General features: G+C 35.5%; 1 protein-coding gene across 2 annotated transcripts in view; it reads left to right on the top strand.

Moving 5' to 3' along the window:
- Positions 1 to 13,329, top strand: part of LOC128986810 (fasciclin-2-like) — a 297,561-nt gene that overhangs the window by 260,172 nt on the left and 24,060 nt on the right. For both annotated transcript variants that reach the window (XM_054407342.1, XM_054407343.1), the window contains exons 5-12: positions 5,907 to 6,087; positions 6,873 to 7,086; positions 7,566 to 7,731; positions 8,461 to 8,685; positions 9,174 to 9,315; positions 9,908 to 10,036; positions 10,764 to 11,035; positions 13,004 to 13,193. In XM_054407342.1, coding sequence (XP_054263317.1) covers positions 5,907 to 6,087; positions 6,873 to 7,086; positions 7,566 to 7,731; positions 8,461 to 8,685; positions 9,174 to 9,315; positions 9,908 to 10,036; positions 10,764 to 11,035; positions 13,004 to 13,193 — 1,519 coding nt within the window. The remainder of the gene's footprint in view (positions 1 to 5,906; positions 6,088 to 6,872; positions 7,087 to 7,565; positions 7,732 to 8,460; positions 8,686 to 9,173; positions 9,316 to 9,907; positions 10,037 to 10,763; positions 11,036 to 13,003; positions 13,194 to 13,329) is intronic.

Below are 13,329 nucleotides of genomic sequence, written 5' to 3'. Positions count from 1 at the left end.
TACCAAATCCATACTATAAATGTGTACTAGTGAATGAAACATTTTGTTATTTACCTTCGCAAAAGTTTAAATCTAATTCTAATTACTTTTTAAATTGTTTTAGTTTTTTATAGTTGAATAAACAAAAAGATATACATCTAATAACACTTGTAAAATGTTATTAGAGAATTAGACGTATATCTTTTTGTTTTTACAATTAATTTAATAACACGTACGATGTTAATCAATAATTTATTTCTTATAGACCAAGCTAACTTTTCTTTGTATACTTTTGACAGCTCTAACATAGTACTAACACTTAATGGTCAGTTTTGATGTTCAATAGCAACTGATCATTCCAAGCAAGCGGAACTGCGGCCAATCTCTCAGTTCTGATTTATTGTTTTATCAAAGCTGACTGACACGAACGTTTGTCAATCTTAATCACTTCCCAGGTGTAATTGACAACATGATTGCGCTAGTCCAAAATGTAACAATCAGATTAATCCATCAGGTCCGCTTTATAATTACTTTTTCACTCACATATTTGACTCAGATTTTTCACTTTAAAATGATAATTCAATACACTCCGCAACACCATTTTAGTTCTGTTGTTCTCTACTCAGGCCTAAGCTATGGTTTGCCAAAAACTATTGCTTTGTTGCTATTATCTTTTGGACATTTTGACAATGTTTATTGTTAAACACAATACTGCAATCCACCTCACAAATGTGAATGTGAGCTCACTGTTTAGTAAATAAAATTTCTAAAAGTGCTTTAAGACTTGCAATGATAAAATTGCATTGTGGAGTGATGTGTGATACAAATTTTAGTATAGGTTTTTAGGAAGTAATTTAACCAGACTAGGGGGGCGGACAAAATATTGGGCCTAGGGGAACCCAGATGCTAATTCCAGCCCTGAAGATGGACTCAACAGTTGCACTGAGGTTTTTTTCTATTTTATTAACCGCAATCATTATAACATCAAATCATGTTTAGTTTACTTTGTGTACTAAAAATAAAGTTAAGTGTGGTGAACTATCATCATAATGCTACACTGGTTTTGTTAGAAAAGTGATTTAAGTTCTTAAAAGATGTAATAAAACTAATAGTGACAGTAAAAGGTCTCTAAAAACATTACAAAATGTTGTGAGACTTAAGTTTCAATGGCAATCCTACCACTACCACAGAAACCTTGTTTTCCTTCATGTATTCCATTCAGGTCATAACAGACCTAATAAACAATTGGCATTAAAAAGAAGCCTTATTCATATATCATAAATAGCCTATATTGGATAACATGGATACCCTTATTATTTGTATTTAACAATGTCATTAAATGAAATAATTTTTTGGGTTACATGAAAATCATTTACGAGTAGTCATAAATTAAACCCTCCATAAACGGATAAGCAATATTACACCAAAGGAGTTATATTGAAATCTACTACAATATCATGACACCTAGTGATGATTATAGTTGGTCAAAGCATAGTGGCGCGATCCAACAATACAACAATGCTACCTAAGCTGTTGTTCCTAATCTGTTACCATGAAGCTTATACAGATGACACAATACCTATTTTAACTATAATCTCTCTACTTTTGGATGTTTCCTTCATCTCTTCAAGTGTTTAACATTATGGTTTTTTGTTAAAATTTATAAGTTGCATAACAGTATACTGATTCAGCATTTATTCATAGTCATAGGCTATACATTACCCCCTTCTACAGTGTGGTAGAAAAGTCCCGGAACGGTTAAATATTTAAAAAAATAATGCAGATAGAGCTAAAATACTTGGTAAAAAGTTACAAGGTATAAAACTCTATTTTAACACATCAGTGATTCAACAACTCCTCAGGGGGACGTCCCACAAGGAGTCAGGAGAAAATCTTAAATGGAAGCATAGGTCAATATGCACATCAAATTAAAGGTCTTTTTTAGTAGAATACAATGCCGCAAACCGCACTTCCATAGGTTGATCTTGCGCAAAATGACAGTTGTTCAAAGATTCATTTAATTTACATGGTATTATATGCTTTCTCCTCAGGGGGACAGCCCTAGGAATCGGAAGAAAATTGTTAACGTAAGAATAGGTCGATATGCACATCAAATTAAAGGTCTTCACTTTTAGATTACGATGCCGTAAATTCAAGCTCAAAAGAATGCCTGAGTAAAAAATGGCAGTCGTTCAAAGATTCAAAATGGCTGATTCAAGAAATCTTTGAACATCTGCCATTTTGCGCAGGATGAACCTTTTGAAGTGCGGTTTGCGGCATTGTGTTGTACTAAAATATACCTTTAATTTGATGTGCATATTGACCTATGCTTCCATTTAAGATTTTCTTCCGACTCCTTGTGGGCCGTCCCCCTGAAGAATTATTGGATCACAGAATATGTGTTAAAATAGAGTTTTATGCCCTGTAACTTTGTACCAAGTATTTTAGCTCTATCTGCATTATTTGTTAAAATATTTAACCGTTCCGGGACTTTTCTATCACTGTATATTTTATCATCTTCATGTGTAAGGCCAGGGACAGACTTACCGGCGAAACCGCCGAGCGCCGGATCCGGCGGATCCCCCGGAGGTTGAGGGTCAGAACACACTTGTTCCAGCGAAAACTATTTTGCCGGAGCCGGCGACAATAAATAAAGTGCAATGAACCCTGAATCAGTTTCGTCTTAGACTAGTACAGTTTAGTCTTAAAAATGGTACTGCCGAGACCTCAAAAGTTGGCCTTGCTGTGTTTGATCCACCACAGAAGGAAGAGAAAACACCACCGAACTGTTTGGGTGCATCCTATTCTTGAGAACAGACAGCTACATGGAGCTTTTTACACTCTATTTTTACAGTTGAGAAATGAAGAAAATAAGTTTTTAATTATTTTTGAATGTCTGTCCCCTCATTCAACGTGCTACTATCGAAGATTACAGTTCAAATACAAGGACAAAACATTTACATGAGACGCTGGAAAGGCTGAATTCAGTGCGGCACAAATTTGTCGCCAGCTGCTGCTGTCCCTCGTTTTGTTTTTGTCTTTGTAAATTTCCAAAGACCTATCACAAAGTTCTGGTTTCTCATGAACCAAACTAATAAGTAAATCCATATCAACATCTACCATGATGATATACAGATAAACAAACTAAAAAAAACAACTAAATTAACTAAATAGCAAAACAAAACTAAATACACCACTTGGACACTGCATAAAAATCATAAATAATCACCACCCTCGAGGGTTGAACCACGACTGAGGAGTGGGGACAGTCGACCCAGCCCGGCTGTTTCGCCGGTAAGTGTGTTCATCTCCATAAGGCACAATGCCCCGCTACCCACTGCTCCGGCGAAACCGCCGATCCGGCGAAACCGCCGATCCGGCGGTCCGGCAAGGTAGAGAATATCCGGCGGTTTCGCCGGAGCATTTTCCCACCGGATCGGCAGATTCGCCGAACCGGAGAAGTGTGGCCTGCCCCATGCCTTCCTTGTATATCTCAACATGCTCCGGCGCCGCCGGATCGGCGTCCGGCGGTTTTGCCGGTAAGTGTGTCCCTGGCCTTAGTAGTAATATTATGTCCGGTTACTCTTGTTGGTAGACATCTTAAAAAATAGGTGTTGTATTACTAAGTTTTAAAATTATTTTGGGCAAATAGAATAATATTTTTGTGAACTACGATTGTCCTCTGTATTAATACCAAAGAGTGATAAATTGCACACTGTACCCAAGTAGCAAAAATCGTTGGCAAATCGTTGGCCCAACGTTTCAGTCGATCGTTGGCCAACGGTATGTTTTGGCACTCAGAGTCTTACGGTTGGCCAACCAACCAATTTTTGCGGAGGGCCAACCATCCCATTGGGCATAAACATAAAAAACACAAAATAATAAAGATTTTGTATGAAAAGCATAATTATGAGTTGAGTAAATTGATTAAATAGTTCATAAAAACTTATTTTGGAAATAAAACGACATAAAATTTTTATGGCCGGGACAGGTCTTGAACCCAGTACCTTCGACATGTGAGCCTCACGCCTTACCTCTGAGCTAACTGTGCTTATGATATAGAGTGTTTTCAAGTGGTAAAAGAGTAGCCGACAGGTGCAATGGTCACAATTAATACTTTAAATATTTTTGATTGCTACAGTATAATATGATTCTGTTAATCTGTTTAGGCCTCAAGTAGTTGAATTGTTTTTCTGGTAGTTGGAGAGGATACTAGTATTTGAATATAGATTATTTAATTACCATTAGATTAGTAGGCTACTGTTATAATTGATTGTTATATAATTAATTAATCTTTTCTCTATAACTATTAAAAACTTGCTTAAATAAGTTTAAGAATAATAAAAAAAAAATGAATTATAATAATATTATTATATGTTAAGCAGGTGTTCCCCACTGTATCTAGTATCACAACATCATCTGACTACATTCATTATTGATCCAAATTTTTACAATATTTGTCTTGTATTCTGCTGCCATAACATTAATGTACTTTTAAATAAATCAATTTGTTAAAATTTGTTTTAGAATGTTTTATACTTAAACCCAACGAATGCCCAACGAAGGCCCAACGATTCTTTCCTTTGTAGGGCCAACGAATACCAGTTTCCGTTGGGCCAACGTTGGCAAATCGTTAAAATTTCTGCCAACCATTTCCCAACCGTGCCGACCATTTCCCAACGTTGGGCCAACGATGTGTGCTACTTGGGTAAGATTATATTTACTTTAATACTTTTATCTGAAATAGGGACCATACAATAGTAGGTATTTTAAGCCAAGTATGAATGGAGGTAAGTGAAGAATGAGTGGTGTGATTTTTTAGTCTTGTTTACCTTGCTATTGAAAGGAAAAATTCATTCAACATCAATCAACGTCAACATCAATGCACTAAAGCAATAGGCCTACTAAACACAAAAATGCATTCATAAACTTGAAATCTTAAAAAAGGTTGATTAGGACTATTCATATTTAGACATTTAGTTCTAAATTACCAATGTTATATTACACACTGTTTGTAGATATGTTTTGTGATTTTACAGAAAAGTTGCTATGAAGTAGTTAAAAAACACTTGCAGTGTGTGAGGTATGTGTGCTTAAAATGTCTTTGAAGTTTGATAAAGGGAATTTGAAAGATGATTTTAACTAATGATCAGAATTAATCTCCAAGAAGGGTTCTGCTAAGTAACAAAGCACTGTTAAAAGGCCTTCATAAATTAAATATCTTTGAAGCGAGAAGATAGATGAAGTGTTAATGTGATAAGAACATTCAGAGGCTAAGATTGTCTCGTGTTTCTTTGGTAAAAGATGATAGCATCACAAAGCAGAATTGTATGTCAGAAGATAATTGTGAATTCACATTAAAATGAATTAATTGTAATTATTTCTGTATCATATTCTCCAATTGTATACTTTTGCTGTGAATGTTTTAAAGGAAAAATCTGTAAGTCAGAAGACATTATTGAAATGTATACCAAACCAATGGCACATCAGACAAGATACTCTTAACTGGCAAACTCATTGTATAGCATTGACAAAATCAAATTCTTGGGGGAGTTTTATTTGAGTTTTATCAAGAAACTTTTGTAAAAACATCTTTTGTCATTGGAAAAGAACTGAAATATTTTTAGGAGTTTTGAAATAACTTGTATGAAAACCATATTCACTAAGACCAAGTAATTCTCTATCCAAAGTCTACTAAAAAACCCATGCAGCTATGTGAGTGTTGAACCATTACATTAGTTAAGACATGTCCTTTTCTTAAATGATCTGTTTCCTAAGAACATTTACAGTTTCTTTGTGGACAAGCCTACACCCTCTTAAGATTGAAAGAGCTACCTAATTACAAGGCTAGCACTATCCCTATCTATTTAGAGTAAGCATAATGTTGTCTTTAGCAGCTATGTTTTAGACGTTGTGTTTGTCTACAGGTTCACATTCCGCCATCGTTTGATGACAAGATGCCCACTACTGTGGAGGTTGTAGAGGGAGAGTCTGCCAGTGTTACTTGTATGGCCAGAGGCAAACCCAAACCTCACTACTCTTGGATAAGATCCGACAACGATCTCAACCTGGCTAGCAGTGGCCGGTCAACCGTCAATGAGAACACAGGTAGCCTAATGTTTTATTTAGCATTTTGATTGTTATTTTCCGCTAAAATTATTAGAGTCCAGATGCCTTTCAAATTAAATTATTGCTGTTCTCTTTTGGATGCAAAATAAAATTTGTAATTAAGTTAAACAATTTTCATTATATTTTATATTTTAGTTGCCTTTTGTTTTAATAATGTATGTAAATATTCTTGTAGAACAATATTCCTGTTTCTGGCGTAGAACAAATATTCCTGGAGTCAACACTTTTTAAAACCTTTGCTTTTAGGTGAGAGTGGTGCAAATACCTTGTAATTTTGTGTGTTTGCCAATATCGAACAAATCCCCCTTACACCGAATTGCAAGACACCAAATACTAGGATAGCAACTAGGGGTCTCAATCCCGGGCCTTCAATCCAATCCTGGGATTTTGGGATTTCTCTTAGCCGATCCCAGGATCAATCCCGGGATTATATTATTTTATTATTTTAAATTTTTAGCCCGGGATTGAGACTCCTACTAGCAACAGATCTAAATTTGGAAAACAGGCTAAATATTTGATAATTAATTGAGCTCAATTTTTTAGTATATATCTTCTTAGACTTGACTTAATTGATTTTATTCCTTTCAATCCAATGGGAGCATAAGACATCCAGGAAAGTTCTCCATTGTCGTCTCTATATCAATCATTTTCCAATCAAATAATTTCCATTGCCATTTTGAACCTTTCCATCACCATTTTTACATTTAAATTAGCAAGAGCAGTACAAAACTTAAGCATATTATAATACAAACGAATGTTATCAGGTGTACTGACAATAACACGAGTATCGAAAGAGGACAACGGTGAGATCAGATGTATGGCTGCCAACGCGGCAGGCTCGATGGAGCGAGTCGTCAACCTGGTGGTGGTCATTAAGCCTCAAGTGATGGACATCAAGAACATCACTCTGCCAATCAGGAGTCGAGCTAGACTTGTCTGTAGAGCTACTGGTAACCCAGAGCCTTCCATCACCTTCTGGTAATTAATTCACATGGATATGTTCTCTTAGTTTACTTCTAAAATATTTTTCTTTCTACTTCAGTCACCTTCTCTATCTTAGCCACGAGCCAAGAGATAGTGCTGTAAATCAAGGATTTGAATCTTGTCTAAGTCAAGTCTGGTTCACAACTCTTTAGGAGTTGTCTATAGCAAAGCTTGGTGTGAACGGTAAACCTAAAAAAACCAGGGCTGGTCAATTTTGAAAAATAAAGGTTTGGATTCTTGTGAGTTTCTGGTCAAACATTGCCAATTTTTACTTATACTTACTTTATGTTTGTTCACTGAAATCTTGTTTGTAAAGATTTTATATCTGTGTATCTATAAGATGAAAACAGTCAGGATAAAGGCTAAACCAAACAAAATCTCTTGGCCCTAACGAATTAAACTCTTTGTTTAGCCTTGTGCCTTGTTCTTAGTGAAATGTATTGTAAATTTAATTTGTTACTTTCAAACCACAGGAAGATTGGAGCTCCTCTAGAGATGGTCAAAGGATCCCAGCCCGCAGACCCAAGGATAGTCGTAGAGAATCGTGTTGGAAGCGACGGAATTACCGAGGCTCACCTCATCATTGACGAGCTCACCCGACCTGATGACGGACTATACAACTGCATAGCAAGAAACAAGGTCAGTAATAGGACAAAATAGTCTTGTCTAGGTATGTAACTTGGCATATTTTAATCCTATCATAAGAGAAGGGTTGATTTGTTGTAGTTTTGTTCCTGACTAAGATTAATATTTGTTTAGTCAAAACCATCTATTTGACCCAATGATCGCAAGACCAATGAATAAACTCTATGCTGTAACTTCTAACCATGTAGTTGAATGAAAATATAAACGAGTAAGGGGGATTGAATAAATCATTTCAACAATGATTTATTTATTTAAGTTTCCTCTAAAAAAAATTCAGGCACACAGTAATATATTATTATTAGAAGTAAAGCTTACAAGTGAAAGATACTCACCATTTTTAACATCTTGTTTTTTATTTAATTTAACAATCACTTTTTAAATACTGTATTCTTTCAAAATGATAACTAAGTGATACTTTCCTCTCTCCATTTTGTCATGACACTAGGAGTTTAATTTTTCCGTAAAAAGATGAAATTTTAAATTTGTTTCCAAAATTCTTTCTTGCATTTGATTTTTTGAATTGTACATTACTTAATTTTGGTTCCGAGTATTTTCTAACATTTCTTATCCACTTTTCTCCATTACCAAAATATGTTAATTATTATTCTAAAAATAAAATCTATACGATAAACTTAAATCCAAAGTTGCAATTTGTAAAAAAAACTTCTGTTGAAGCTACCCATACCCTAAATAATGTTCTACAATCAAAATTTCATCTTGCAGGGTGGTGAGTCGAGAAAGAACGGTCACTTGACAGTGGAGTTTCCTCCAAACTTTGACAACACACCGATCAAGGAAGCGTGGTCGTGGAACAGACTTCCCGTCAACCTGACCTGTCTAGCCGAGTCCATACCCAATGCGACCATAACGTGGAAACTCAACGAGAGAGACATCGAGAGAGATCCCAACTTTAAAAAGTTCGGCAATGGCCCTTGGAGCTCTCTACTGGTAAGCAAAAAAACAATGATTTAAAAAAGTGCATTAAATTTGTGTTAAATTGATAACAGTAATCAATTTTAACTAACACAAATTTTTTTGTTAACAAAAATAAGTCTTTGATGGTGCTTAGTTAGTTTACCTTTTGCAGTCTAAGTTACATGGACAAGCCAGGGGTGACTGCAGTGGTAGGATAGTGTAACAGTCTGTCTGAAACCAGCAATATAGTCCTGCTCATCAACTCAAAAAAACTACCCTTGTGCTACTGTTTTGTGCAATTTTCCTTATTGATTTTAAGAGTTCCGATAGTTTTGATCAACAAAGCATATTCAATTATTGTTCTATAGGAATACAGTTGAGTTTTTATGCGGTCAGGTAAATTTATAAATTTCACAGTGGGTGAAATATTTTAACGGCTGCTGTTACAATCTTTATTAGATAGAAGTATTTTATTTCCAGAAGGAATTTCCGGTTGATTGCATTGTTTTGTAATTTCACAGGTAACTCCAGTAGATTTGAAGTACTACGGTGTCTATAAATGCACTGCAAGAAACGTTCATGGAGAGGTCTGGCATACAATAAAGCTTACAGAAGCTACTGCTCCTGGACAAATACTTCAAGCAATACTAGACGTCATAACAGGTGAAGCAACAAATAGTCCTAACATAATTATGACACACACTGTAATTTGACACAAATGTATGTGTTTCACAAGAATAAATAGTTCTCTTGGTATTTTTTGCATTTAACAAAATACCTACTTTGAAAAGATATTTTGATTCATTGGATCCATAGAACAGGGGTGTTCAACTTACATAGCTTAATAGACTCGACTAAAACATCCTCTATGTTTCTGAGCATACAAAGTTACAGTGTTAGCAAAACGGGAGTGCCGATGGAGACCTGTGGGGGTGCGTGTGTGTGAAGGGACTTGACCTAGTCTCCATCGGCACTCCCGTTTTGCTAACACTGTAAAAATAACACAAATTTTTGTATTTTATATAAACCACTTTGTAAGAAGTATCTATGGGGGTTTAATTAGACATCCCTGCTATAAATTATGACAATTGTTTTCATTAGGTACTCCAGCTCTCCCTAACAGCTTGAGGATTACAATTAATGTTCATTTTATCTGTTGTATATGGTAGTTCATAGATGATTATCTTTGGGAATCAAATGTCATTTACTCATGGTTTAAAAGGGAGTCTGCTACAATATTTATTTATTGTTCCAGCTACAACGATCACATTCTCCTTCAAGGGTCCTTCATCTAACGGAGGGCGTCCTATCAAAGCGTTCCAGGTGCAGTACAAAGGAGAGTACCAACAATGGACGGAAGCAAGGAACAAGACCTGGGCTTATGGTTAGAACTTCTTTACATTATAGGTTTTACAAACACAAGTTTTATTGAAAAAGGCTGGTTTGTAAATTATGCTATGTAGTTGTGTTTAGGAAGGTCATGAGTGTATACAGTTGCAGTTTCTAAGTTTGACAGAGATATAAAGCAAACACTCTACCCTGAAATTGGTCATATTCCCTCCTTCCCATAGATTTGTGTGTACAACCTTTGACCTTTGAAGTTGTATTAGTAACATCTTCAGTATCCAATAATCAATGGTACAACTCAATAGTATGTGTACAAATGTACATCTTTTTACAATAACCAGAACTGAAGCATAGACTACTACCGTAAAAATTCTTATAAATGGTTTTTCTCAATTTTCTCTACAAATAAAGTATTAATAGAGTTATTTTCTTTGTTTGAAGTTCATTGTTGGTGATGGTGAGTTAATGTTGTTCAATGTTTTGTTTCTGGCATTTTCCATCAGAATGGTAAAAAACAATACACAACGTTTCGGGATCTGGAATCTGATCATGTCCTCTGGTGAAAAAAAACATTCACTTATTTGATTACTTACTCTGGGTTTGTACTGAGTTCTTTTGCTAAGTTTGAGGTGAAAACTACATTCAACAGTTCTTACTAAAAGGCCTGGACATTGAAAGTGGCTTATAAAATACTGTTACTTGAATTGACCACGTTCCAATAGAGTTTCTCCCACTCAGTACATTTTTATGCTTTCATGTTTCAGGATCCCCATACATTCTCGAGGGCCTGGCACCACAAACAACTTATGTCTTCAGGTTCGCAGCGATTAATGATGTTGGAATGAGCAATTGGGCCGCCCAACAAACAGTGGTTATGCCAAAGAGATCTTTCCCTGAAGAACCGAAAATCCTTCATCCTACTCTTGGAGAAGAAAAATACATCGTTAGTCCTTACCACAACAAATATGAACTTGCTTGGAGAATACCAGCTGATAACGGAGAGCCTATTGACAGATATGACATCAAATACTGCCAGGTAAGATTGTCTTATTGAGTTATTTATCATGGTTCTCAATTTAAAAATTGGATTTAATATTTTATCAATATTGTATTCAGAAACTTTGATGCACTAACAGGTTGAGTATTATTGTTAGTTTTACAAAATGTATTGAGTGTAGCTTCTTGCATTTAAATACTATTATTTTAAATTATATATTCATGCTATCTTAATTTGTGTAACAATGTACCACTTCAAAGAATGCATTGACCAAACAACAAAGGACCTTATTAGTGGGGTCGTATAGCTGCATATAGTGGCAGAATATTTCAGTTCTGGCAGACAGGCTGCAATTTTAGGTGGTCATAGTACAAGTTTCTGAACCTAAAACCGCCCAGACCCCAATTTTTTAGGTCCTCGGTCGTCCGTAATGACGTCATCAAAATGGCGGCCGTAAGAGGATGCTGGGTCCCCATGAATTGGCTATAACGTGACCGAATGCCTGAACCGATTTTCATGAAATTTGGCACGCAAGTGCTTGAATACATTATCTCGGCCTGGGTTGAAAATGGTCAAGTTCATCAAGTCATTTCAAAATGGCGGGTATTCAAAACTAAAAAAAATTATGAGGAAAATAATTGTGAATTGTTTTATACAGGGTGAGTTTTAAATGAGTTCCCCCCCCCCCTACTTTTTTATACATTTCTTAAGATATCAACTTTGAACCATGTCAGATCATTGTAGAGTAGCAAGTACTTCATTTTGACTGGGTTTACATTTTTGGCCGCCATCTTGGATCCGCCATTTTAGATACAAAAATATTTTTTTCAAATGTAAAGATAGGGTTGTGACCCACCGTTTCAAACAAAACCTTTACGCTGAATACGATGCTGCAATCCATTTAAAAAAATTTTGATCCATTTTAAAGTTATGAGAACTTTTTTATAACTTTATTTTAGTCCATTATAACATTGTGCATTTACAAACTAAGGCCATAATCTCAAAGTAGTGCTAGATAAAGATAAGTGGACACCACCATTCATTGTTGACCTATTTTCACTCGGTTATGACGGATGTATTTTTTTCAGCCGCCATCATGGATCCGTCATTTTGAAATGTGATAAATTATTTTAAATATGAAGGCGGGTGTTGTGACCCATCATTTTGAACTACTTTTTTATGTTAAATTCAATGCCGCAATCCGTTTTTCATTGTCATGTTTGGTTTTTGAAATATTGACATTTTTTAAATCAAAATAATTGTTATATTTTATCAAGAAAGCTTGATAACAAAAAACGGATAAGATAAAAACTAGTCGAAATGAAGTAATCGCTACTCTACAATTATCTGACGTGGTTCGGAGTTGATATCTTAAGAAATGTATAAAAAAGTAGGGAGGGGAACTCATTTACAACTCACCCTGTATAAAACAATTCACAATTATTTTCCTCATATTTTTTTTAGTTTTGAATGGACGCCATTTTGAAATGACTTGATGAAACTTAACAATTTTCAACCCAGGCTGAGATAATGTATTCAAGCACTTGTGTGCCAAATTTCATGAAAATCGGTTCAGGCATTCGGTCATTATAGCCAATTCATGGGGACTCAACATCCTCTTACGGCCGCCATTTTGATGACGTCATTACGGACGACTGAGGTCCTTAAAAATTGGGGTCTGGGCGGTTTTAGGTTCAGAAACTTGTATACTATAACCACCTAAAATTGCAGCCTGTCTGCCAGAACTGAAATATTTTCCTGCTACCCAACCTGACTATATTTGATTACAAATCGACTGGTGCTATTACGATACTGATTTGAGTGATACGATAATATTGTAGTCAAAAACTATTTCACTATTATTAAGTACCACCTAAAAATCTGAAATGATTCAAATATTTGTGTTCTCCATATCAGTTGTTTCCTTATATGTAATTCCAGGAATTTTGATAATAATTTGGATAGTTTCTCTTGAAACAATCATTAACCCATCAACTCTCCCCCTAGGTACAGAAAGTGAGCAATGAGTGGGTGGAGACAGAGGAACCATGTGTGATTGTGGAACACAGATCATTGGAAGTGGCATCGTACGAACTGAGAGGTCTCCACTCGGACACCTTCTACAAAGTAGAGATCCGAGCACATAACATCATCGGGTTCAGTGTTCCTGGTCAACTCGTAGTCAAGACTGCTAGAGGTGAGTACAGCCAGCCTAAAGTAGTAGAAATTAGACTAAAATTATTTTTGTAGGACATATTTAATACATTGGTCGAGAATTGCAAATTTCTACAACGGCTGGTCAATCTAAAGCCACTATTATAAATTGTTTTTTT

This window comes from Macrosteles quadrilineatus, unplaced genomic scaffold (genome assembly GCF_028750875.1).
Source record: "Macrosteles quadrilineatus isolate MER2022 unplaced genomic scaffold, UCM_ALF_1.0 Scaffold_2__2_contigs__length_208266976, whole genome shotgun sequence".
Taxonomy (NCBI): Eukaryota; Metazoa; Arthropoda; class Insecta; order Hemiptera; family Cicadellidae; genus Macrosteles; species Macrosteles quadrilineatus.
This window is presented reverse-complemented; position numbering and strand designations above follow the sequence as displayed.